Source organism: Amblyraja radiata, chromosome 3 (genome assembly GCF_010909765.2).
Source record: "Amblyraja radiata isolate CabotCenter1 chromosome 3, sAmbRad1.1.pri, whole genome shotgun sequence".
Classification (NCBI taxonomy): Eukaryota; Metazoa; Chordata; class Chondrichthyes; order Rajiformes; family Rajidae; genus Amblyraja; species Amblyraja radiata.
The window spans coordinates 93,789,821-93,817,266 of record NC_045958.1 but is presented as its reverse complement, the minus strand read 5'-3'; the positions used below and the strand labels follow the sequence as shown (position 1 = coordinate 93,817,266).

At 44.4% G+C, this 27,446-nt stretch overlaps 1 protein-coding gene across 2 annotated transcripts in view; it reads left to right on the top strand.

The window, feature by feature from the left end:
• Positions 1-27,446, top strand: part of grk4 (G protein-coupled receptor kinase 4) — a 109,373-nt gene that overhangs the window by 46,427 nt on the left and 35,500 nt on the right. For both annotated transcript variants that reach the window (XM_033018345.1, XM_033018346.1), the window contains exon 3: positions 24,521-24,633. In XM_033018345.1, coding sequence (XP_032874236.1) covers positions 24,521-24,633 — 113 coding nt within the window. The remainder of the gene's footprint in view (positions 1-24,520; positions 24,634-27,446) is intronic.

Sequence of the window (27,446 nt, the reverse complement as noted above, 5' to 3'; positions counted from 1 at the left end):
GTATCCAGACATTAAAGAGTACTATGAAATATTTACTTATTATTACTAACTTGAAGAAAGCTTTAACAATGTATGGTAGCGGTTGTGCAAAGTTAGGCCACTTGTTACCCTGGGATCTCCTGAGTGACAGTTTTGCCTTGCTCAATGATTGATATCACTTGTACAAATTCGGGGCACAAACACTGACGGTTATGATATTATACCACTTACAGCCTGATAACAGCCTGTTTATTTGCACTTTGATTTCTTACTGATAAGAAATTCTCATATTTCCTCCAATTAATTGTAGGAATGTTACAAAATTTTGGGATTTTAAAAATCAAGCTTGTAATTTATCCCACCAGATAAAGCATAAAAAGAACTATAATTTGATACCTAATTCACTTTCATATCTTCAGTACTACAAAAAGTTATGGCCATTTTCATACTCGGAAATTTGCATCTTGTTCCCTATTACTTTTCCATTGACTTAACACAAAAGCTGTGATTGAGGACAGTCAAAAGCCCATAACTTTCTTAAAAATTAAGAGAACTGAATGAAATTTTCAGTTATTGTAGATTGAAGCATTCTGAAACAAATATGAAACATCTTACTTGGATGACCTGAAATTAAAGCATATGATTAGTACCTAATTGTAGCTAATTACAAAATTGACCGTTGTGACGGAAATAGTAATAAACACCCAGACTGCCTTGAAAATTCAAAAATGTGATATTCTCAAGATCAGAACTTTAATATTATTGTATTATATGCTGCAAGTCCGTAACAGACAGGTAAAGACATTACAATTTCTAGCAAAAGACCAAGTCTTCATGGAGAAGATCAGTTGCTAGCTGGTACATTGGCATATCTTAATCGGTAGCATCATCATACTCCTCAGATTGTAACCAATAAGCAACTCTGTACACCTTGTTTTTCCTCAACTTTTCAATTTTGGCATTGTAAACTACAAGTTTTTACTCTTCAAACCATGCATGACATGCCTTTCTGCCCACTACTTTCCCATTAAGAATGTCCTGTAGATCATCACATTTGGAGTAGTCCAAATTCGGATAATCTCTGCGAATGCTGTCTAAATCAGTCTCTTTTGCTGGGCATTTGGATTGACAATTTTGCATTTCTTCTTCGGAGACATCTGTTTAAAATGTAAAGAAAAAAACCCACTGAACAGCATTAACAGAAACAAGTTATTATTTGCAGTTTTAGATAAAAGGTAGAAATGATAAAGTTAAACGCTAAAACAAATAGTAAATACCCAACAAAAAATTCATATTCATCAGTTTCATCAAATCAATTAAATTCATCTAATCAATTTAATTCATCTAAAATCAATTACTAGATCTAAACATCTATCAATTTCTTAAGAAAAGGCTAACATTTTTAAATAGCCTAAGTAACCAAATAACAAATAACAAACTGATCCCATTCACACAAGAATCCACAATATAACATGATTTTTAAATCTCACTTTGTCATGAATTTATATGCCAAATGGAAGAATTTAATGTTTAATTCCCATAAATTAATCCAGAAACATCCACTCTCAAGATAATCAAAATCATTATTTTTTGCACAATACTTCTGACTAAAACTGTACTGTGGAAATTTAGTATGAAAATATTGGTCATGGATAGACAATAACACAAAATATAGATGATTTAGATGTTCTTAAGACATGATTGTGCAAAAAAATAATGAATTTGATTATCTTGAGAGTGGATGTTTCTGGATTGTGATCGATTGGAATGTGTCCACTGCCATGATTTAAGCCCCGATATCGGCAGGCAAGACATGTCCGATTCGTATAGGGGCCTAAATAATTTTTTTCGCATCATAAGATTAAAATGAAGCCACGCCAAAAAGCAAGATAATATGTTAAATAAATAACATACCTTTTGTTTTGTCCTGCAATTGCGATCCGTGATGTTGAAGGCATTAGAAGTCATGTTTAACTTCAATCCAGCGATGCAATCGGTCAGCAAATTAAAAAAAAACACACAAAAAACGGGAACAGAAGTGCGAACGATTTTTCTTCATCAGCTAGCAGTCCGAGGAAATCCCTCACCGACAACCAATACAAACCTGCTTTTTAATCCCGCCCCCTCCAGAGCCTCCGGAATCGCACGCACAGGCAGCAGGCAGATCTGGAGTGCGACTGATGGTAGGTTTTGTAACAACGCTATTAATTGTACTCCAATTTTTTTAAAGAGACTTTTTGATAGGTATAGGACCGTATCAAATGTTTTCTAAACGTCCAAATGCATCACATCTGTTGGTTCTAATTTATCAATAACACTTGTTACACATTAAAAAAAAAAAAAATAGGGCTAGTTCTAACATTTTTATATGTCCATATTGTCTCCCCTCAGTCCTACTGCTCTTTCTTTGTGCAGGTTAAATTGCCAGCCTAATTTCCCACAGGCCGGAGTTCCCATCCCACTGTTGTATCTGTGGAATTTAAACACAACTCGTTGGCTGGAATTGAAAACTTAATTAATAGTTATCAGTAATTATGCCCAGGTTTGGCAAAGGGAGAATGTAGAAAGAAGGAACTGCAGATGCTGGACACAACATGGTGGACTAACTCAGCGGGTTTGGCAAGATGCCTGGAGAACATGAATATGTGACGTTCGGGTGTGAAGAATGAAGGTTTTTTCTGTGGGTGCCAGTCATATGGTACTTATGGGCCTGTCCCGCTTAGGTGATTTTTCAGCGAACTGCTGGCGAGTGTCAAGTTGCCGGCAGTCGCTTGACAATCCGACACGCACGCACGCGCGCGCAGGCACAGTGTGTACTCACTCCCTTAAAACAGGGGGGTGGTGGAGAAGGAGTGGAGACAACTTTTAAGAAGCCACACAACTTTTAATAAGACAGAGATACACAGCTGTGAAGTTCGGCAGACATTTAACATTACTGGTCGGTTATCCTTGGTTCTGAAAACTGCTGCTTACGTGTTTTATCCCCCAATGAGCCAATGAAATTCACCAGTAAGCAATGGCTACAACCTACGAGAACCTAAGAGAACCTAAGAGAACCTTCGACCCCCTGGCAACCCACTAGGACCTCCTTGCGACCCACCTACGGCTCGAGAATTCTTGCTATTCTCCATGGCGGCTTCATTCTAGTCGCTGCTAATTTTACAACATGTTGAAACATTCACGGCGACCATAATGAGGCGGCGACTACTTACCAGAATGTGGGAACTACTCATGACCATGAAGGCGACTCCCCGGCAACCACCCGTGAACATGTGGCGACCTGGTGACGACTGTGTAGTCTCCTGCAGTTGCCTAAAAAGTCATCTAAGTGGGACAGGCCCATTAGTATGCTTTGACCTTGGCTCCAGCAAGCGACCAATTCAAGTGGCCATGTCTTGGATGTCCTTCATCTTGAGTCTTTCTGCCAAATTGTGTTTCTTTGCTTTGGCATGTATTGTGGTGATAGTTCAACTGGTCATAATAGGGTTGCCTGTCTGAATGATCCCCAGAGCTGAGACACAGATACTTCTTTGGCCTTGACTTTATGGATAGGCATAAAGAGACTTTTGGATAGGCACATGGATATGAATTATGTGCAGACAGATAAGAGTTGGCCTTGGCATCATGTTCGGCACAGACTTTGTGGGCTAAAAGGGGCTGGCTGTTCTTGTGCTGTACTGTACGTGCTATGTTCTTCATGGCATTTACATTCTCCTCGTTCTGAATTGGTTTTTGTAAATTGGCTTTATACCTATTGCAATCTGCAACCTACTGCACCTATGTTAATAGATGAAAGTGCTGCATTATCAAAAGTTCTGATGAAACCATCTACCTTTCATAAGATAATTACAGGTGTAGAAACTGATTCTGTCCTCCATGATAGTCGACGTATTTCCCCCCATTAACTTGTCCAAATGTTTATTGAATTTGTACCTGCGGAGGTCCATGACAAGTGTCGTTTGTCTTGGTGTTGAAAGTAAATTTAGGACTGATGTCATAGTTTATCATGTACTCGTCTGAGCCTTTGTCCTCTCTCACAGTTTAAATTAAAAGTGCATTCCAGCAATACCTTTTTGCATTCCCATAAATAGAATGCACCTCTGGAATCTGGCCAGCCGGATGCTTTCCGGGCAAACTATAAAAAGCCAGAGTTTATCCTGAGTTTTGACGTGCAGCTTGGATCCTTGATGTGTGTGAGGTTTAGTCTCGCAGCTCTTTTCGGGACTCCGAGACCGGGGTGTTTCTTGGCATATGCCGGTGGATACTCCACATATTGTGGCCTGACGTAGAGTCCAGTTGGTTAAACCGAGCATCGTTTCACCACAAAATGCTGGAGTAACTCAGCAGGTGAGACAGCATGAGTTACTCCAGCATTTTGTGCCTACCTTCGATTTTATCCAGCAACTGCAGTTCTTTCTCACACATTGTTTGACCACACGTTCTCTGACTTGCACACCATTCCTTTGACTGAAGTCTTGGATGTCCTCCAGTCCTGACTACTTGTGCTTCTGATTTCCTGTGTTCCACTGTGCCTTCGGTTGCCTCAGCCCAAAGTCTGGAGTTCCTTCCCTGGCTTCACAGGCTCTTTCCTTAAAGGCATTAAATTGTTAAATCTGTCCCACTTAGGCTACTTTTTTAGGCGACTAGGCTGTCGCCACATGGTCGCAGGGGTGTCGCCTGTATGGTCGTGAGTAGTCTCCTCAGTCGCCCAAAGAGTCGTAACGTCTTTTTGGTCACCGCTGGATTTTCACCATGTTCAAAAATGTTCGGCATATGCCAAGTCGGCGACAGCTGGTTGATGCTAATGAGCGTAGCTTGACTTCTCCTGACATAGGTGCTGTCGTAGGTTTTCGCCAGGTGACGTAGGTTGCCGCCAGTGGTGACTTCGGTGAATTCCATTGGCGACAACCTACGTCAACTGGCGACAGGTCCGAGCGACTGATTTGTCTTCAGTTGTCGGATCAGGGTCGTAGCTTGTCGTAGGTTGTCGCATGTGTGGTCGGAGGTGGACGTCCTAATGGGCCGCCGGTTGTCGGTAGCTTGCCGTAGCTTGATGTCGAGTAAGTGGTAGCTTGTCGTAGACATTGTCATAGGGGGGGGGTCCAGTCGCAGTTTTTTCGGCGACCTGCTACGACTATGACAGTCGCCTAAAAAATCGCCAAAGTGGGATAGGCCTTTTACGCTTTGTCAACTAATGTAGCTCAAAGTCACAAATTTGTTTAATACTGCCTTTGTGAAGGGACTTGGGATGTTTCCTTATGCTTAAAAGTGCTATGAAAAGAGGCAGGTAAACATTTGGAGAGACTAACTGCAGATTAAATGGAGACACAAAGATAGGCACAAAGTGCTGGAGTCTCAGCAGGTCAGGCAGCATCTCTGGAGAAAAGGAATAGGTGATGTTTCAGGTTGAGACCCTTCTTCAGACAGGGTGGGTGGCTGGGAGAGGTTATTTTTGAAATGTGTTGGAGAGTTGGTCAAGGAAAAGGATTAAACATGCCACAATATTCCATAAGGCCATAAGGATTGGTGACGTTTTGGGTCGGGACCCTTTTTCAAACTAAAAGTAAGGCATGGGAGGGGTGGGATGGGGTGGGAAAGGGGAGGTGAAGAGCTGGAGGCGGGAATGAATCTCGGGCTGGGTGTTGCCTGGTAGGTCCGTTGTTGGCTAGCAAAGATTTAGTTTAGAGATACAGCGCCCTTCAACCCATCGAGTCTGTGCTGACCAGCGATCCCCACACACTAACATGACAATTTACAATTTTACCAAGCCAATTAGCCTTCAAACCTTAATGTCTTGGGGTGTGGAAGGAAACCGGAGCACCTGGAGAAATTCCACGCAGGTCACGGCGAGAACGTGCAAACTCAGTACAAACAGGACCGGTAGTCAGTATCGACCCCGGGTCTCTGGCGCTGTGAGGCAACAACACAACCGCCGTGCTGCCACTCAGATGTGCTAGTCAACAATGGAGACCCAAAACGTCACCTATACTTTTTCTCCAGTGATACATCCAGACCCACTGAGTTAGCCCAGCACTTTGTTCTTAACTGCAGATTAGCTCAATTTATAGATACAGTATGGAAACAGGCCCTTCAGCCCACCGAGTCAATGCTGACCATCGATCACCTGTTCATATTAGCTCTTCGTTTTTCCCACGTTCTCATCCATTCCCTGCACATTAGGGGTAATTTTACAGAGGCCAGTGAACCTTCAAACCCTCACGTCTTTGTGATGCGGGAGGAAATGTGATCACCCGGAGAGGTCAGGATCAAATCCGGTTCTGAGAGCCAACAGCTCTACCAGCTGCAACACTGTACTGACAGATTATGGAATCTTAAGCCAAAAACAAAGTGCTGGAGGAACATGGTGGGTTAGCCAGTGTCTGTTGACAGTTGGAGAGACCCTTCTTCAAGCATTTTGTTTTGTGCTGAGTTCCTCTAGCACTTTTTTTGTTGAAGAAGGGTTCCATCCTGAAACTTCGTCGTCCATTCCCTCCACTGTCCAGCTGAGCTCCCCTTGCAATTTGTTTTTTCTTTCTTGAAGAAGGGTTTTGATAAAATGGAAGCCAATGTAATCAAGGACCACTTACAGATCGGTTATTCCCTCTCCTCCCCTCTTCTGTCGGGCAGAAGCTACAATCAAATTCAGGAATAGCTTCTTCCCTGCTGATATTAGGCAACTGAATGGACGGACCTCTCAACTAAGGGTGTCGTCCCAATCTCCCAATCTACCTCGTTTAGTACCTTGCTTTTTTTTTAATCTGCACTTTCTGTGCGGATGTAACGCTGTAGCACTATATTCTGCATTCTGGGATTTTTCTCTTTGCACTACCTGATTACCTTGATTAAATACTCATGTACAATATAATTTGTCTGGATAGCACGCAAAACTGTACCTCCGTACACGTGACAATAATAAACTAATACCAAAATGCATCTCTTCATGCTATATCAAATTTTACTTGTCACCTCTCTGTCGAACATTTCTGTCTTGTAGTCCCTCATCGCTGTTCACCATAGATCTTATCTTCAAATTAGGAAATTTCACTCTATAATTATATCTAAATTAATAATGTGTGCAAAAATAACCAATAATTCTAAATAACACTGCTGTCTACCATATGTCAGCATGTAAGAACACATTTTTGCCACTTTTTAAAAAAAAGGCACAAAGTGCTGAAGTAACTCAGCAGGTTGGGGGCAGCATCTCTGGAGAACATGGGATGGGTGATGTTTTGGGTTGGGATCCTTTTCCAGTTATCAATTCAGAGTCTGAAGAAGGGTCCCAACCTGAATTGGCACCTATCAATGTTCTCCAGAAATGCTGCCCGACCTGCTGAGTTACTCCAGCATTGTGTCTTTCTTTGGTATAAACCAGCATCTGCAGTTGCTTGTCCTTCTGGTTTGCCATTGCTTTCTGCCTTGAAGCCAATTCCTTTTCCATGAGCCTCAACCAGCCTGTTGTGGGACTTTTTATGAAGCACCTTTAGCAAATCCACGTAGACAATACCTGCTGCATTCTTTTAGGTATCTTTATTACCTCATGAGAAGTTAAATCTAATAAATCAAGCACTGTTTCCGAGAGCAAGTCCCTGCTGGCTCTTTAACAACTCCAGGCCTTCTCTGAGCGGCTATTCATTGTTTCTTAAAGGTTCCCCACGATGGGTTAAACTTCAATGAGACATTTAAACTGAGGCCATATCTGTCCATTTAAACAGACATAGAGATCCCTCAGAACTATTTTTAAAATGCGCAGGGCTCTCTTGTATCCTGTGCCCTGGGAAGTGTTTATTCTTCGACCACCATCACTGAAATCAGATCATTGTTGATTGTGTCAGCGGTGTTTGTATTAATGTGCTCTGTTGAAATTAGAGTTGTTACTTTCCTGCCATTGTTGCAACTTCAAGAACGAGTCGCATCCTGGTCACTTCCTCTCCTATCAAGCAAGAGGTACAGAAGTGTGAAAATGCACACCTTCAGATTCAGTGACGTCGGTCAACTGAACCATTCTACAACCAACTAGAGCAGTCCAGAACTATGATCTACCCCACTGGAGACCCTTGGACTATATTTAATCAGACTTAATTGGGCTTTATCTTCCACTAAATAAATGTTATTCCCTTCATAATGTATCTGAACACTGTGGATGGCTCGATTGTAATCATGTATAGCCTTTCCGCTTACAGGTTGGCACACAACAAAAGCTTTTCACTGTACCTCAGTACACGTGACAATAAACTTTGCTGCCTTTGCCGCAATATCTCCAAAATCCGGAATTCTGCTTTGTAAATGTTAGTTTCCTTTACGAACATAGCCTTTTGCCAGAGGTCCCCAGTTTTCAAAATGAATAAAACACCAAACCGCAACCAGAAAGACTTCAAGCAAAATAAAATATATAATGTCATACCAGTTTGGAAAAAGCAACGGTTTGGCCTGACCCTGAATTGGCTGGGTTTCTTGTTTCTAATTAACTTTGCTGGGAATGACGTATAGTTTTCAGAGTTTTGGCAAAAGGGATGTTTACACATTCGCTCTTAGTTAGTGGTTTGCAGTCTCGCCCACGACGTAACTGGTACAGATGTGTTCACTTGGATGTGTGGCACTGAAAGAATGCGTCCCTCCAGTCGATGGTCCGATGAAGTGAGCGATTTGGTTTAACTTCAGGTTATGTTGCCCACTTTTGAAGCAGTAAATGGTTACAGCCATAAAATGGGATACGGCTGCTAACTTGGCCTAATGAATGTATTTAATTCCAGAAAGATGAAGTGGATCATAATTAACAACACTATCCCAATATCTACCTCTGGTTCTCCCAGTTTTGTCCCCATTGCCACTCATCCACACCCCCCCCCCCCCTCTCAAGCCCCCCATCAGCCATTTTCAGTCCCCTATTCCTTCTGGTTCCATCAACATTTTACCTGGGCAGCACAGTGGCCAGTGGGAGAGTTGCTGCCTTATGGTGCCAGAAACCCGGGTTCTATCCCGACTACGGGTGCTGCCTTTATTGAGGTTTTACCTTCTCCCCGTGACTGCGTGGATTTTGCCCAGACATCTCCCCCTCACTTGATCCTGAAACTTTAACAATTCCCTTCCACCTATCCCTCCCACCACCAATAGTTTAGTTAATTGTCGCATGTACAGGGAAAAGCTTTTGTTGCGTGCTAACCAGTCAGCGGAATGACAACACAATTGAGCCACCCACAGTGTTAAGTTCACAAGTTACAGGAGCAGAATTAGGCCATTTGGCCCATCAAGTCTACTGATGGCTGATCTATCTTTCTCTCTCAACTCCAGTCTTTCTTGTTATGTGCTATTCCCATAACCCCTGACACCCATACTAATCAAGAATCTATCAATCTCCGCTTATAAATATCCGTTGAGGGCCTCCACAGCCTTCTGTGTAGATTTAAAAGAGTAGAGCGATAGTAATGCGTGAATGTAGATCCACTTCTGTGACCAACACACACAGCCTCCTGGCTTGGGCGCCATCTTGGATCCTGTGTTGGATGATGCCTAACTCGCTGGGTTTCTCCAGCAGATTGTATGTTGCTCCAGATTCTTGCATCTCCAGTCTCTCTTATGTTTCGAATTAACAGCTTCCTGCTCTTTATACTCCGAAGATCTGAGCAATATCAGTGATGGAGGTGAAGATAAATTTCAAGGGTGACCAGTGTCACGTTTGGAATTTCCCACCCTAGGGGGCTGTGTTTGCTTTTAATCATCAAATACGTTCTTCAGAGAGAAAACTGAGCTGCCGTGGTATTGCTGCAAATGTTTGAAGATTCATAAGGTCCATTCCTACTTGTTTTTCTTATGTTGTGGTCTGACTACCTTTAATGGTTAGTTAGGTTCAAGCAAGAGACTGTCGGAATGGAACTCCTCCAATGAAAACAATACACACGACCAGAAGAGCGAGCAATGGGAAATCTAATTGAAGTATTTAATGATTTGATATTCTGGCCATGGAGAAGCTCATAGTGGAGAAAATCTATAGCATTATAGATTTATGACAGGATGCTATAACATTAAAATTAGAGCTAGAATTGGAGCTTGATGAAGAGGCTACACTTTTTGGACAGTGTAATCAATATCTGGAATCTTTCCCAAAATGATGAATTCAGTTGATTTGAAACTTTTCAATGAAGTAAAGGTACAAATTGAGATAGCTGAACTGGATTAGATATATTCCAGTTAAACAGAGCAAGAAAATGTTAACGACAGAAAACAAAGATAGCCAATGGGGCTATTTTTATGTTGAACACAGTGCTGACTATCGCTTATCGACCTGCACATAACCCACATCCCTCCATTCCCTGCATATCCATCTGCTCACCAAAAGTCTTGTAAATGTAACTAACGTTTTCAAATTCTTTGCTCGAGGGCTACAGAAGATGTGGGTAGCACAATGGACTGGTAGAGCTGCTGCCTCACAGTGCCAGAGTCTTATGTTTGATCCTGACCTCGTGGAGCTTGTATGTTCTTCCTGTGATCGTGTGAGACACCGGCCCACAAAGTCATCTGCAGAAGTCGGCAATGGGAACGGATCTGCCAGCTCCAGCCAGGCTGGAGTCCAAGAGCCCCGGCCACAGGGGGTACATTTGACTCGCCAAAAGTCCCAATGAGGTTGAGATGGGGCCCAACATTTTGGGGGGGATTTCCGGGTGGGATTGTAAGTGCGCTCTCATGATTTTGTCTGGATTAAAGGAGGTGCCGGACCATCAGTTGCCGGTGGTGGACCTGTAAATACTGCTTCCTCAGAAATATCAATACTTTCCTCACTGAAGGTAGGACGACCTGCAATTCGTTGCTTCTTTTCTTTATTTCAAGCAATATAACATTAGCTGCTTTCAACCAGGACCCGTCGCACCATGGTTTACTGCTAGTGTCTTTGTCAGTCTGAGCACAGTAATTCAAGGCCTTCTTGAAGGCAATTATGGGTTGAGGAAAAAATGCTTGCTTTACTAGCATTGGCCATATCCTAATTATAAATAATATATCAACCAAAAATTAGTTTCCAGATTCGAAGTCTCTTGGGGTTAGCTATTGATTTTTGGCAGTACGATTCTCCTGGATTGTCTTTTTGGAATTTATCCATTGCAGTCTGTTGAAAAGGACCAAAGGAGCTATTCTGTTCAAGTCACCATATGATTTTGTGTTGCCCGGCATCTGCAGATCCTTGCGTTTTCATGGAGATTATTGTTATTTCATGAGGCGGTGCGGCGGCGCAGCGGTAGAGCTGCTGCCTCAGTGCCGGAGACCCAGGTTCGATCCTGACTACGGGTGCTGCCTGTACAGAGTTTGTACGCTCTCCCTGCGACTGCGTGGGTTTTCTCCGTTGCCTCCGCATTCCAAAGAAGTACAGGCGTGTAGGTTAATTAATTGGCTTCTGTAAATTGTCCTGAGTGTGTAGGATGGTGCTAGTGTATGGGGTGATCGCTGGTCGGCGTGGGCTGAAGGGCCTGTTTCTGCACTGTATGCCTAAAGTCTAAAGAAATGGGTAGGTTAGAAAGGGGGAAAAGGTTCAAAATTCTGCTTGTAAATTAAAAAAGACTCTTCTGTTGGATGGCAAACCGCCCAGGCATGTGACAGCAGTGCCAGAGATCGTCTTGTCTGATTAGCCCAGGACATTTGAGCAGACGTTGCCTGAGCGGCGACGATGCACATCCACCAAGTGGCTCCGGACTGTCCGCTGACACTGCGGGCTCTGGGCGCGGTCGGGCGGCTCCAAATCACAATGTCTTTGTTTTATTTTGGGAGTTGTAGTGAAATTGCTTAGATGGGATTAGGAAGTTCCAAAGAGTTTGTAGGCAAGCTAAGTGTGTCTGCCAAAACCTCCATCGGGTGGAGTGATCTGCCACTGTCTGAAAAGAGTAAATCAACATAACATCCATACATGGGCATGTTGGGCCAAAGGGCCTCTTCCTGTGCGATATGACTCGGTTTAGATTACTTTAATTTACAGATAGTGGCGCAGCCTCACAGAGCCAGAAACCTAGGTTTGATCCTGATTACCGGTGCTGTCTGAACGGAGTTTGCACGTTCGCCCTGACATGGAGGGTTTTCTCTGGGTGCTCCGGTTTCCTCCCTCACTCCAAATAAGTGCAGGTCTGTAAGTTAATTGGATACTGTAAAATGTTCCCAGTGTGTAGGATAGAACAAATGTACAGGCGATCGCTTGTTGGCGTGGATTCGGTCGACCGCTAGAATTTAGAAGATTGAGGGGGGATCTTATAGAAACTTACAAAATTCTTAAGGGGTTGGACAGGCTAGATGCAGGAAGATTGTTCCCGATGTTGGGGAAGTCCAGAACAAGGGGTCACAGTTTAAGGATAAGGGGGAAATCTTTTAGAACCGAGATGAGGAAAACATTTTTCCCACAGAGAGTGGTGAATCTCTGGAATTCTCTGCCACAGAAGGTAGTGGAGGCCAGTTCATCGACTATATTTAAGAGGGAGTTAGATGTGGCCCTTGTGGCTAAAGGGATCAGGGGGTATGGAGAGAAGGCAGGTACAGGATACTGAGTTGGATGATCAGCCATGATCATATTGAATGGCGGTGCAGGCTCGAAGGGCCGAATGGCCTACTCCTGCACCTATTTTCTATGTTTCTATGACCCAAAGCCCTTATTCTACGCTGTATCTCTAAACTAAACTAAACAAAGTACGGAAACAGCCCCTTAGGCCCACTGAGACCACATTGACCATCGATCATCCATTCACACTCGTTCTATATTATCCCATTTTTGCATCCACTTCTTATTACACCAAGTGTCGGCAACCTTGTTCTGCATGGGGGCCGGGACGCATGTCTGTGAGTGGATGGCGGGCCACATCTATCACGTGTGCACTTGGATCCCGCCCCGGATGGCAGGCATCAAATCACGTGTCATAGAAGGTAGACAAAAATGCTGGAGAAACTCAGCGAGTGAGGCAGCCTCATGAAATCCTTGCATATCTCACCCGCAGAGTTTCCCCAGTATTTTTGTCAACCTTCGATTTTTCCAGCATCTGCAGTTCTTTCTCAAATGTGTTCAGAGAAGGTGCGCGGCGGCTTTGCGCAGGATGCGGTACAGCCAGAGCTCGGCCGCGCTCGGGGCGCTCGGCGGACCGGATGATTACAGGGGAAAAAAACGCCTGCGGGCCGAATGATTTCGGGTTACGGCCCCTGGTTGCTGACTCCTGATCTAAACGTATCTTACCAATATTTGCATGAAAATGATTCCTGCTCATTTCCTTAATGCATTTAAAAAATATATTTTTGTATATTGATGGCCTTTATTCTTGATCTACACTGAACGTAGAAACATTTGGTTTCCCAATATCATAACCCTCTGTCATTTTAAGGCCCCTGGTTAACCATCACTCTTTATTTCTTGTCGATCCACTCTTTTCATTCTTTTCTGATGTGTTCACACTTACTAACCCACAAATTCCCCCTTTCACCTCCCGTTTTCCCCCTCAAGATCCTCCCTTTCCCCCCCCTCTACTTTCCTTCCATCGGCTAGACAATTTAAGTTTTCTACCCTCGAGTTTAACAGTTTGCAACTCTTTATTCTTTTGGGCTCACACCTTTTCATTTCTGGCATTTATCCAACACTCTGCCTATCAAACCCCCCCCCCCCCCCCCCTCGCCTGTTACTGTTCATGCTCTGACCTGCCCCTCCTCTTTGCCAACTTTCTTGCCTGTGCCACCCCACCACTCCACCCCCCTACTCCCTTACAATCAGTCTGAAGAAGGGTCCTGACTCCAGCACTTTGTGCCTTTCTTTACTTTATATAATATTGTGTCCAGAAAACTCAGCCATAGGAAGTATGGTTTAATTAAGGTTCAATTCGGGATTAGCATAACTTCCCTACTTTTCAATTCTATTTCCCTTGAAATAATTTCGAGTGCTCAGGTTGCTTTCTCATAGCCTTGCTAACCTCTGGCACCAATTTCAGGGATTGATGTATCCGGAATCCAAACTATTTTTAATCCTCCACTCCACCCAGCTCCTTTTCTTTTCCTCCGGTTAAAAGTGCGGCTTTGTGTTTGTGTTTGAACTTTATTGACCAGTTCTACAAGTTTGTTGGCGTTGTGAAGAGACACAATCCAGAAACAGGTTGCTGCAGCCCAGCTAACCTGCGCCAAAATTCTTCTGCCTTCCTGTAAATTATTGCAGTCATCCTTATCATTGCTGGTTAGATTAAGAAGAAACTGTGTGACCTTGGTTTGAATGAACTGAGATATAGAAGGCTAAGGTAAATTTATATTGGACTTTGAAAGACATTAATTAAGTTGAGAAGTTACGAGTATTTTTCAGTGCCAAAGCAATTTGGGAGAGGAACTGGAAACCTTTTGACAAAGACCTCAAAATGCTTTCCCACAAAAGGTGTTGCATCCGGGCTCAATTAATGTTAAATTAATTGAGAAGGTGATACCGTGGCACAGCGGTAGAGTTGCTGCCTTACAATGTCAGAGACATTAGTTTGATCCTGACTACGGGTGCTGTCTGCACGGAGTTTTCATGTTCTCCCTATGATCATTTTCTCCAGGTGCTCCGGTTTCCACCCACTCGTCAAAGATGTACAGCCTTGTCGGTTATTTGGTTTCCTGTAAATTATCCCGAGTGTGCAGGATAGAACTAGTGTATACGGGTGATTGTTGGTCGGCGCAGACTCGATGGGCCAAAAGCCGGTTTCCCAGCTGTATCTCTAACGTAAAAATAACATCATTGGATTTTGGATTAACCAGGTTAGAAAAACATTTGGAGTCACCGGGTTAAATCTGTTATAGAATGGAGATATTCAGGGTTCTCTGAATGATGGAAGAGGCTTAAGTCGCTCAGTGGCTTATTCTGTTCCTGCCAATTGATAAACTGCCGTAAAGGCTGGAAAAGTGCTCGGCTTTTGTGGCAGCTAATATATTGATGAATGTATAGATAGGAACTGTAGATGCTGGCTTATACCGAAGATAGACACAAAGTGCTGGAGTAACTCAGCCAGTCAGGCAACATCTCTGGGGGAAAAAGCTTGACGAAGGGTCCCGACCCGAAACGACGCCCATCCTTTTTCTCCAGAGATTCTGCCTGAGCCGCTAAGTTACTCCAGCACTTTGTGTCTATCTTTATTATATTGATGATCTCGTTGATTATTGTTTATTGTCACATGTACGGAGATACAATGAAAAGCTTTTTTGTAACGTGCTATCCAGTCAGCGTAAGACGATACATGGTTCCAATCAAGCCGTCCAGTGTACAGTTCCAGGATAAAGGGAATATCTGTGTTAACGGGTAGATCAATACTTGTTTCCGATGGTCAGTAATCCAAGATTGTCTCCCTATGGTGTGCAATGAGATTGGTCTTTTTTTGCTTTTTTTGTGGGTGGTGTGATTCTAATCTGTGTTTTCCTTCAGTAAGATAAGTGCAATGAATGAACAGGAAAGCGATCTCAGTCTGGACAAAAGATGTTGGGTGGGGATATAATTTGAAGTAATAGAATTTCACAATGGATTTTCAAATCTTGGAAGGAATAAGTGAAAACGAGCGATATCAACTGGGCTGACTGCACAGAGGCAATCCCATGGAACTCATTGCCACAGAGGGGTGTGGAGGCCAAGTCAATGGATATTATTAAGGCAGAGAGAGACAAATTCTTGATTAGAATTGGTTTCAAGGGTCATGGGGAGAAGGCAGGAAAATAGGATTAGGAGGCAGAGATCAGCCAGGATTGAATGGCGGAGTAGACTCGATGGGCCGAATGGACTAATTCTACTTCTAGAACTTGTGAATCCAAAAATAACCTCTTTTGGACGACAACTGAAAGGTAGAATGGGCAGCAGGACATTAAGGTAAACTCTTCCAATATTATAACTGTCTGCTGTTGGGTGGAAACCTCAGCTGGGAGAGACCACAATGGGCATTGGAACGGGGAGAAGACCCACCAGTCTAGTCAGCCTGTCCCTAACCCGATGCAGACACAAAGAACGGCAGATGCTGGAATCTTGAGCAAAAGCTGGAGTAACTCAGCAGGTCAGGCAGTATCTGTGAAGGGAATGGACACGTGACGTTTTGGGTCAGGACCTTTTTCATGCTCAGTATAGTGAGTACATTTAGCACTGTGTACATTTTAAGTTGTTGTAAAGTAACGACCACTCGGACTAATACAGGGGAACACAGTCTGAAGAAGGGTCCCAGCCCGGATTAGTGTTGGGTTCATTATTGTCACATGTACCGAGGTACAGTGAAAAGCTTTGTTTTACATGCTATCCATACAGATCAGATATACCAGACATAGATACAATCAGTTCAAACTCAAGTACAATAGGTAGAGCAAATAAACGGTGGCAGCACGGTTGCACCGCGGTAGAGCTGCTGCCGTGCAGCATCAGAGACCCAGGTTCGATCCTGACTACGGGTGCTATCTTTACGAATGTTCTTCCCAAGACTTACGTGGGTTTTCTCCGCAAGCTCCGGAGAATTGGGGTGGTAAAATTGTAAGTTGCCCTTAATGTGTATAGGATAGTGTCAAGGGCCTGTCCCACTTGTGCATCATTTGCGCGTCACGCAGGTGGCGAAGATTTTTTGTGAATCCTAAAATCCTGGGGCACCACGCGCGACCGCACGTCACTGCCTACGCCACCACACGCCATGCGCGCGTCATGCACGCATCACGTGCGCACTGCGAAGTGTAAATTACGTTGCGTAAATGACGCGCAAGTGGGGCAGGCCCTTTGGTGTGCAGGGATCGCTGATTAGCGCGGACTCGGTGGGCCGAATAGCCTGTTTCTGTGCTGTATCTCTAAACTAAGCAAAACAAATGGGAAGGTACAGAGTGCAGAATATAGTTCTCAGCATTGTAGCGTGTCTGCGTTGGACCCATATCTGTCAACTTTTCCTATCCACGTACCTCTCTAAATGTCTTTTAAATATTATTATAGTACCTCTCTCAGTTTGTTCCATGTATTCTTCCCTCCTTCACCCATTCCAACCCTAATCTATAAGGGTTAGGAGATGGAACAAACAAAAAATTGGATAATTCCTTGCTGATCATTGGATAATTCCTCAGCTGACCCAAAGTATCCCAGGAGAAAGCGGGCATGTTGGAAAGAACGACGAAGGGAGGTAGTAAACATATTATGTAATGTGATTTTTATGTTTTTGGAAAAACATTAAAGATGCACTGTGTATACTCCTGAGACTTTTGATTACAGGCCCAGGATAATCTCTTGGGGTAAGCCTCAAAACAAAAACAAATATCTGTGCTATATTTCAGATAACCTGCCAGCACGATTTCAGAGATAGTGATAGCCATTTTGATGACGAAGGCTTACTTTTGTGTGGTGTCTTTCACATTGCCCGTGTCCCAAATAACCCCCTTTGGGAGTGGCGCAGCGGTAGAGTTGCTGCTTTACAGCTCCAGAGACCCGGGTTCCATCTTTACTATGGGTGCTGCTTGCACAGTTTGTACGTTCTACCTGTGACCGTGTGGGTTTTCTCCAGGTGGTCTGGTTTCCTCCCACATTCCAAAGATGTACAGGTTTGCAGGTTAATTGGCAATGGCCATATTGTAAATTGTCCCATGTGTGTAGGAGAGTGTTAGTGTACGGGGTCAGCACGGACTCGGTGGGCCGAAGGGCCTGTTTCTGTGCTGGATCTCTAAAGTATAAAGTTTAAAGTCTAAGTCTAAAGTGGTCTATCGCCAATTACGTATATTTGGTCGCACTTATAGCGTAGCAAAAATTACAGATGGCTTACATAGTTTGTAGGACTCGCTACTGGGGAACTCCTAATCATCTTACAATTGCATCGGCATGTTTCACATGACTGAAAGCCATAATCACGAAGAGAGTAAACAGGATGCTGGTTTATATTGCAAACCATTTGCGTTCAAATGCTTAGGCAGATTATTAAAGTGGTTGAGGACTCTGGATAGTCAGCACACTTAAAGTGTACAATTTAAACTGCTGCAAAGTGAAGGCCACTCAGACTAATACAGGATGTGCAGTTGTTGATTTTTGTGAAAATTATGTCTGGTCATGTGTTGGCACTGCCGTTCTGACTTTGTCTCTAACGTGCAAAAATTGTATTGTCCCGGGTTCATTATTGTCACGCAAACAGAGAAACAGTGAAAAAGTGTTTTTGCACGCTGTCCAGGTAAATCTTACCATACATGAGTACATCAGGTAATGCAAAAGAGAAAATAAGCAGTGCGGGATATATAGCTACAGAGAAAGTGCAGTTCAACAAAATGCAAAGACTACAAAGAGGTAGATCGGAAGATCGGGAATTCATTCTTGGCACCTGACAGCCTGATGACAGTGAGGAAAGAAGTTGTTCTCGGGTCTGGTGGCGCTCGCTTGCTTGCTGCCTGATGAGAGAGTGAAGAAGTGAGGAAGACCAGGGTGTGATTGATCTCGATGATGTTGGTTGCTCTCCTCGAGACAGCATGAAGAATAGATGGCCGCTGGAGGGGAGGCTGGCTTGCCTGATGGACTGGGCTGCATCTACGACCCTCTGCAGTTTCTCGTGGTGTTGTGCAGTGCGGTTGGCCTACTGTGTGGTTCCTTTATATGTCCAAACCCCCCAAATTGTCCTTCTGCGACTTGTATTAATGCATCTGCTGCAAACATTTATGCTCGGTACAATCCTGGAGAAATGCGCTTGTTTGATTGGTATCCCATCCACCACTTTTAACGTTCATTTCTTCTCCCAGTGCTGCACAGTGGATGCAGTGTCGCCCATCTGCAAAATGGACAGCATTTGCTCACCTGGGCTACTTTGGCAGCACCCTCAAACCCAGCATCTCTGCCACCAAGATGGGCTAAGGCAGTAGGTACATGTGAACATGCAAGTTCCACGCCATGGGAAGATACAGAGTGCCGGAGTAGCTCAGTGGGTCAGACAGCATTTCAGGAGAATGTGGATAGGTGACATTTCTAGTCAGGACACTTCTTCAGACTCGAGTTCCACACCACACCACTCTGACTCGGAAACATATCGCCTGCGTTTATATGCTGGTTCTAAATTCTGGAGCTGCCGATCATTACTGTGGTCGGCACAGTGGCGCGGCGGGTAGAGCTGCTGCTCTCAACTCCGGAGACCAGCACTCGATCTTGAAAGGTCGTCTGTCCATTCCCCCCCCCCCCCCCCCACAGATGCTGTCTGACCTGCTGAGTTCCTCCAGCGCTTGGTTTTTGGCTTGGGATTACAGCATCTGATGGCACAGTGGTGCTGCTGGTTGAGTGGCTGCCTCACAGCGCCAGAGATCTTGACCTTGGGTGCTATCAGCGTGGAACTTGGACGTTCTCCCTGTGACCTCCGGTTTCACCCACATCCCAACGACGTGCAGTTTTATAGATTCATTGACCTCTGTAAATTGCCCCATATGTAGAGAGTGGATGAAAGAGTGGGATAACATTAAACTAGTGTGAACTAACATGGACTTGGGTGGGCTGAAGGACCTGTTCCCATGCTGTGGCCATAAAGTAAACATTTGGAGTAATTGCAAGAAATCGGCAAAGTTAGGACCCCATCACCTCGTATTTGTAGCATCCAGCCTTCTAACAAGTTTCTCAGGGCTTTTTTGGTTCTAAAACTTGCATATAAATTGGAAAAATTGAACAAATTAAGTTGAAGAAAAATGGATCTTGCCTTTCCCAGATGAGCATGGTTCTTGAACACTAGACCAATAGACGCCGAAGCCAGGCAACTCTCGACATGCTGGCCCCAGAAGAGGATCTTTATCACTCATTAAAACTGCTCCACTCTTTTAAACCTCGACTCCAACAGAGCACGCGATGAAACAGTTTTTCACTGTATCTCGGTATCTCATGGCAATAAACTAAACTAGGCAACACTAACCTCAATTATGAACTTCCTATGTTTGCTCTTAGGGAGGGGTGTCAAACTAATTTTAACTAATTTTAGGTCAAGGGTAAACTGACTTCATGCGTGCCAGATCGCGCCGTGCACGCACAAACGCAGCCCAATCCGGCACCGGGGACAGCTGCAGCCCGCTCTGGCATCAGGGAAATCACCCCGCGGGCCGGATTGACACCCCCGCTCTAAGGACTGGGGTTTCTCGCACTCATGTATCAGTGTGGATCTCTGGATAGTTATTCATCCTTTGATGCTGTGGTCAACATCTTATCCTCATCACTGCTGCACAGTCTAAATGTGGGGGTTATATATGACGTATGCATTTTCAGAAGTTTAATACGCAATCCTCAAGATTCAGGGACAGTTTCTTCCCAGGGAACTTAACCGTCCTTTCACCAACTAGAGAGTTATCCTGACCTCCCATCTACCTCATTGGAGACCTTCGAATTATCTTTAATTAGACTTTGCAGGACTTTGCCTTGCACTAAACGTTACTCCCTTTATCCTGTATCTTAACGCTGGGGAGAGACAGCTCGATTGTAATCGTATGTAGCCTTCTCTCTGACTGGATCGCAGGCAACAAAAAGCTGCATGTGACAATAATAATCTAAACTAGACTATAATCAAATAGATTCATAGTCATGTGGCATGAAAACAGGCCTTTCAGCCCACCGAGCCCACGCCGACCAAACATGTCCAATCTGACTAGTCCCATCTTGATTTCCCCTTCTCTGGGTAATTGACTCTGTGCATTTACCCTATCTACATTCCTGTTGTGCTGCAGCATTTTGTCACCATTTCTTCCCCTGAGGACAAGAAGAGTGGTTGTTTGTGGCAAGGTCGTCACCTCTAAGTCGCACAACCCACTCTACATTTCCGTCATCGTTGTCAAGTCGCCACACACTCCCGCTGTGGGGGCGGTCACAACGAGGATGGCTTTCATTTCTGAAGGCATCCAGTGACAGGCGTTAAAATGTGACATGACCCACATCCCGGGAACAACATTAAAATTGGAATATGTACAGATTGTACTATTTATTTACAACACAGAAATAAACCATTTGCCCTACAGATTAAGGCCAGTATTGGTGTTCAACATGAGGCTCGTTGCACCGTGCTCAGCTTGATTGTAATCATGTGTAGTCTTTCCATTGACTTGATCACATGCAACAAAAAAGATTTTCACTGTACCTCGATCCACGTGCCAATGAATAAATAAACAAATTTAAATAGCGAATTTCTTTAATGTATCTCTTTAACATGCTTTCATTTCATTGAGAAGGCGTTCCAGGAGTCTGAAAACTGTGACCAGCAAGTTCAAGAACGACTTCTACCCAACAATCGTCAACCTCCTGAAATTTGTGTTGAATGCATTTATTGACAAGACTTTAGACTCTAGAGATACAGTGCGGAAACAGGCCCTTCAGCCCACCAAGTCCGTGCCGACTAAAGATCACCCCATACACTAACACCATCCTACACGCTAGGGACAATTTATAATTTTACCGAAGCCAATTAGGAAGGCTTGTCGGGAAACCGGAGCATCCGGAGAAAACCTACAAGGTCACAGGGAGAACGCACAAACTCCGTACAGACAGCACCCACAGTCAGGATCAAACCCGAGTCTCTGGTGCTGTAAGACGCCACCATGCCACCCAGTGACTATTTAATATCCATGTTGTTCTTTTCCTGTTCTTACTGAAAACTGGAACACACCACATGTATCCTTTCACTGATTGATGTGTGAGATCTCTTGCTTTGCCATTCAGTGAAATTTGGGTAGAAGTACCGCCATTCGTGTTAGTTTGGCTGGAATGAGGCCCAGGCTGTTCAGTGACTCATTATAATCATTCAAGGTGGCACATAATTGGTTGCACATGTTATGTGATGGGACTTTAATGGAAGTGTCCATTCCAGTTGTTATTGAGTCATTATAAATTGCGTGCCTATCAGCGGCGCTGTGGTAGAGTTGCTGCCTTACAGCGCCAGAGACCCGGGTTCGATCCTGACTATGGGTGCGGTCTGTTCTGAGTTTGCGCGTTCTCCCTGTGGGTTTTCTCTGGGAGCTCCAGTTCCCTCCCACACTACAAAGACATTAAGCTTTGCAGGTTAATTGGCTTGGTAAAATTGTAAGTTGTCCCTAGTGTGCGTAGGATAGTGTTAGTGTGCGGGGATCACTGGTTGGCGTGGACTGTGGGCCCGAAGAGCCTGTTTCTGCACTGTATCTCTAAAGTAAAAAAAACTATTGTGCACACCCTTTCCTGTTGAGTTTAGCTTGTAAAATTGTTTCACATTTTATTCTGCTAGTAAATTATTCTTTGACATTTAAAGCGAAAGAGTCTTACAGCACGGAAACAACTCGCTCAACTCATTTGTCGACTTAATAGGTAACTCTGGAGAACATGGATAGGTGACATTTCAGATCTTCAGACTTTTCTGAAGGAGGGTCTCAACTCGAAACATCATCTATCCATGCACTCCAGAAATGCTGCCTGACCTACTCAGTTACTCCAGCACCTTGTGTCCTTTTGTGTATTAACTAGCACCAGCAGTTCCTTGTTTCTACGTCCTTGCTGACGATGTTGCCCACCTGAGTTAATACCGTTTGCCTGTGCTATGCCCATATCCCTCTAAACCTTTCCTTTCCTTTGTACCTGTCTAAATGTCTTTTAAACGTTGTCATTGTACCTGTCTCCACACTTCCTCTGGCAGCTCATTTCACCCACCCACCTGATCTGGGTGAAAAGCTTGTTGCTTGGGTCTCCTTCAAATGTTTACTCCCACACCTCTTACCTGTGCCCTCCAGTTTTAGTCTTCTCTACCCTGGGGGGAAAAAGATGCCATTCATCTTATCCATGCACCTCATGATTTTATATATCTTAATTTTGATTAGAGACATAGCATGGAAAAAGACCATTTGGGCCATGCCGATCATTGATCCCCTGTTTACTAGTTCAATGTTATCCCACTTTCCCAACTACTCTCTGCACACCAGGGGCAATTTTTCGAGGCCATTAACCCACAAACATGCACGGCTTTGGGATGTGGGAGGAAACCGGAGCACCCGGAGGAAACCCACCTGGTCACTTGTAGAACATGTAAACTCCACACAGACAGCACCAGAAGCCATCATGGTACTCGGGTCTCCGGTGTTGTGAGGCAGTGGCTCTACCACTGTCCTGCCCCCACATCAGTATAAGGGCATCCCTCTCACACTCCAGTATAAGGACATCCCTTTCACACTCCAGGGGAAAAGTACCTCGGCCTGTCCAGTTTTTCTTGACAACTTGAGCCCTCCAGTCTCGGTGACATCCTCGTGAATCGTTTCTTTACCCTCTTCAGCTTAACAACGTCCTTACTACAGCTCGGTTACCAGAACTGCACGCAATGCTCCCAAGTGTTGTGTCACCATCTTGATTACTGAGAGTCCCTGTGAGCCAGGTCAAAACGGGGCAAATGTGCACAATGATCTAAACAACATGACAGTCGTGGCATCTTCATAATATGTCTGATGTTATCATGTCTTACATAACGTCTCTTCATAATATGAAAAGTCCTTAAAGGTCCTATAAGGACATATACTGTAACCATGATATGAGGCCTTAAGCACCTCCAGGTGCTCCGGTTTCCTCCCACATTCCAAATGCGTACAGGTTTGTAGGCTAATTGACTTTGGTAAAATTGAGATTACATCAGCAACGAACAACTTTCGTGCCAGATCTTCCCACTTCACTTTGGGCGGCATGATGGCATAGTGGTAGAGCTACTGCCTAACGGCGCTGGAGACCCAGATTCGATCCTGACTATGGATGCTTGGCTCTACGGAGTTTTTACGTTCTCCCCATGACCTGCATGGGTTTTCTCTGAGATCTTCGGTTTCCTCCCACATTCCAAAGACGTGCAGGTTTGTAGGCTAATTGGCTTGGTATAAATGTAAATTGTCCCTGGTGTGTGTAGGATAGTGTTGACTGTGTGCCGAAGGGCCTGTTTCTGTGCTGTAACTCTGAACTTAATTAAACTTAATGGTCCTATAATAACATACTGTATCACCATAATATGAAGCCTTAAGATTTAGAAGGATTTAGAAGAGGTTTAGAAGGTCGTGGAGAACCTCATTGAAACTTACCAAATAGTCAAAAGGCTTGGATAGAGTGGATGTTTCCACTAATGGGAGAGTCAAAGATCATAGCCTCAGAATTAAAGGACTTTCCTTTAGGAAGTTGAGGTGGAATTTCTTTAGTCAGAGGGTGATGAATCTGTGGAACTCATTGCCACAGGTGGCTGGAGGCCAGGTCAATTCATATTTTTATGGTGGAGATTCTTGATTAGTGAGGGTGTGAGGGGTTATGGGGAGAAGGCAGGAGATGGGGTTGAGAGGAAAAGATAGATCAGCCATGATTGAATGGCAGAGTAGACTTGATAAACTGAATGGCCTAATTCTGCTCCTAGAACTTATGAACTTAAAGGTCCTATCTCAGGGAGAAAAGTCAAGAAATTGATTAGGACTGAAAATGTTTCATCTGTAGAATATCTGTTTGCTGTTGAATTATATCTCCGAGAGACATGAATCTGTAGTTTCTGAAAATGTGAGCATTGGTTTGTAAGACCAGGGCTGCTATATTTTGAACGGTATCGCCTACCTTGTGACTAGTGTGCTGATGAATTGAATCTTTTTTTTTTTCCAGAAAGGGATTACAGTAACCTCTGTGACAAGCAACCGATAGGCAGACACCTTTTCCGGCAGTTCTGTGAGACACGACTAGAATTAAAGAGATGCATTGAATTCCTGGATGCAGTGGTAAGACTTTCCTTTGACCAACCCTTGCACCCAAGGTGAAAGCCTCTGATATGCCTATTTCACTTCTACTGTCCTGCTGGGTGCATGGTTTGCTAATGATTGTTTGCGAATCCAGATGGAGATTCAACAGTGGTGCAGTTTGTAGAGCCGCTGCCTCAGCTGCAGTGGCCTGGGTTTATTCTTGACCCCCCCCCCCTCCCCCTCCCCCAGTGCTGTGTAGAGCTTACACATTCTCCCTTTAGATGGGTGCGTTTGTAGGTTAATTGGCCTCTGTAAATTGCCCCCAGTGTGATGGGAGCGGTTGAGAAAGTGGGATAAGGTGGAACTAATGAGAACAGGTGACCGATGGTGGGCTCGATGGGACGAAGAGCCTGTTTCCATCCCATATTTTTCAATCGATCGATCAATCAATAAGATACAGCATGGACGCAGGCTCTTTGACCCACTGAGTCCACGCCAACCTTCGATCATCCGTTCACACTAGTTCGATATCATCATACTTTCTCAGCCACTCCCGACACACGAGAGAGAATTTATAGATGCCAATTAGCATACAAAATCACACGTCTTTGCGATGCAGGAGGAAGCCGGAGCACCCGGAGAAAATCCATGCGGTCACAGGTAGAACGTACAAACTGCACAGACGGGTCAGGTTTGAACTTCGATGTGAGGCAGCATCTCTACCAGCGGTGCCACTATACCGCCCATCAATGGGTGTAGGAGTGGGAATAAGTAGGGAGTAAAACAGGATGAGGGTAAATAGGTGATTGATTTTCAATGAGTGAGACGGCTGGGAGCCACAGCTGGAAAGGCATCTTCTTGCCCTGACTTGGACGTTTTGGATGAACTCATCAAACCTGACCTTATAAATGTGTAATTGAGCACTGAGTAATGAAAGAGAGAGAGAGAGAGAGAGAGAGAGAGAGAGAACAAAGAATAGACTTACAAGAAAATAGACACCAAGTGTTGCAGTAACTCAACGAGTCAGATGCCATCTCTGGAGAAAAAGAACGAGTAACGTTTCAGGTCGAAACCCTCTTAAGAAAAAGACCCGAAACGTCAATCATCCTTTTTCTCCTGAGATGCTGCCTGTCCCAGTTACTCCAGTACTGTGTGTCTATCTTCGGTATAAACCAGCATCTGCAGTTCCTTCCCACACACTGTTGACTTGAAGACGTGTCTTCATGGAAAGCAAATATGGAACCTGAAAAGCTGGATGAACTCAGCCAGTCATGCAGCATCTGTGGAAAGTGGAACCAATTAACATTTCAGGTCCTCAAGCATGAAATATTACTTGCTTGAAAGCTTCTGTGGCCTTTTGGTGGGAGTGGGTTCCAGATGTCCGCTTCCACTCCAGTGCATGCTGACAGAATGCCTGGTTGGGGATGTAATCAGGTGTAATGAGCAGTGATGCAGATAAATTAATTTTACGATGCAGGACATGTGATGATGAAACCTTGCCACAATCCTGCCAAGGAAGTGGTCTGAGTTTGAAAATATGCTTTTATGTTTGGCTTTGTTTCTTGGGCTGCAGGGCAAGGGGAAGAAAAAGGTCACAAGGAGTTTGTACATTCTCCCTGTGACCACGTGGGTTTGCTCCGGGTGCTCCGGTTTCCACCCACTCCAAAGAAGTACAGGTTTGTAGGTTAATTGGCTTCTGTAAATAGTCCAGAGTGCGTAGTTGATGTGGACTCGGTAGACCGAAGAGCCTTATTCCATGCTGTATCTCTAAACCAAACTAAACTAAAAACAGCATGGAATCAGCCCCTTCGGCCCACTGAGACCACACCGACCACCCATTCGATTACCCATTCACACTAGTTCCTATGTCCTTTTCCCTACACACAAGGGGCAATTTAGCCAGTTAGCCTACACACCTGCACGTCTTTACGATGTGGGAGGAAACTGGAGGTTAATTCACTTCTGTAATTGTAAAATTGTGGGGGGTGCTGGGGACGGGAGGGGATGGGAGGGGAGAACAAAGGGGAACTGGCGGGGGGGGGGGGAAGGGGGAATTGGTAACTTTGTAAATGCCCTTTATGGGTGACTATTTGCATACCTTGGGTAGTGCAAGCAAAGCATTTCACTGTGACTTGTCACATGTGACAATAAAGTACTCAATCGTGCTAGTGTACAGGGTGATCGTTGTTGGGGCGAAGAGCCTGTTTCCGCATTGTATCTCTAAAGTCAAAGTCTAATTTATCTGTGGTAGAACATAGAACTGTGCGGCACAAGAAAAGGCCCATCAACCCACCACTACCTGCGTTCCAGGCATCTACCACTCTATGTAAAAATAAAACTTGCCCCACACATTCCCTTTTAAACTCTGTCCTTCTCACCTTCAAGCCAGGCCCTCTAGTCTTTGACATTTTTTAATTTGAGGGTGGGTGGGGAGGAGGGTAGTGGTTCTGACCCTATCTACTCTATCTAAGCCTCTCTTGATTTTATAAACTTTTGTCTGGTCTCCCCTCAACCTCCGAAGCCCCAGAGAATACTATCCACATTTGGACATTTGGAAAGTTGCATAGATAGGAAATGTTTATTGGAATATGGGCCAAATGTGGACAGGTGAGACTGGTATAAATGGGGCATCTTGGTTGGCATGAACAGGTTGAGTGGAAGGGCCTGTTTCCATGCTGTAGGACTCTGACTCTCCTTGTCGCCAATTCCCCCAAATTCAGGTGAACCTCTTCTGCATCGTTCCCAAAGCCATCATATCCTTATCTAAACATTCCTCACTTTGTGCAGAGGCTTGGGAGAATCTCATCAGTGGGATTGCATGTGATGTGTAGGAGATTGACCAGGCATGACCA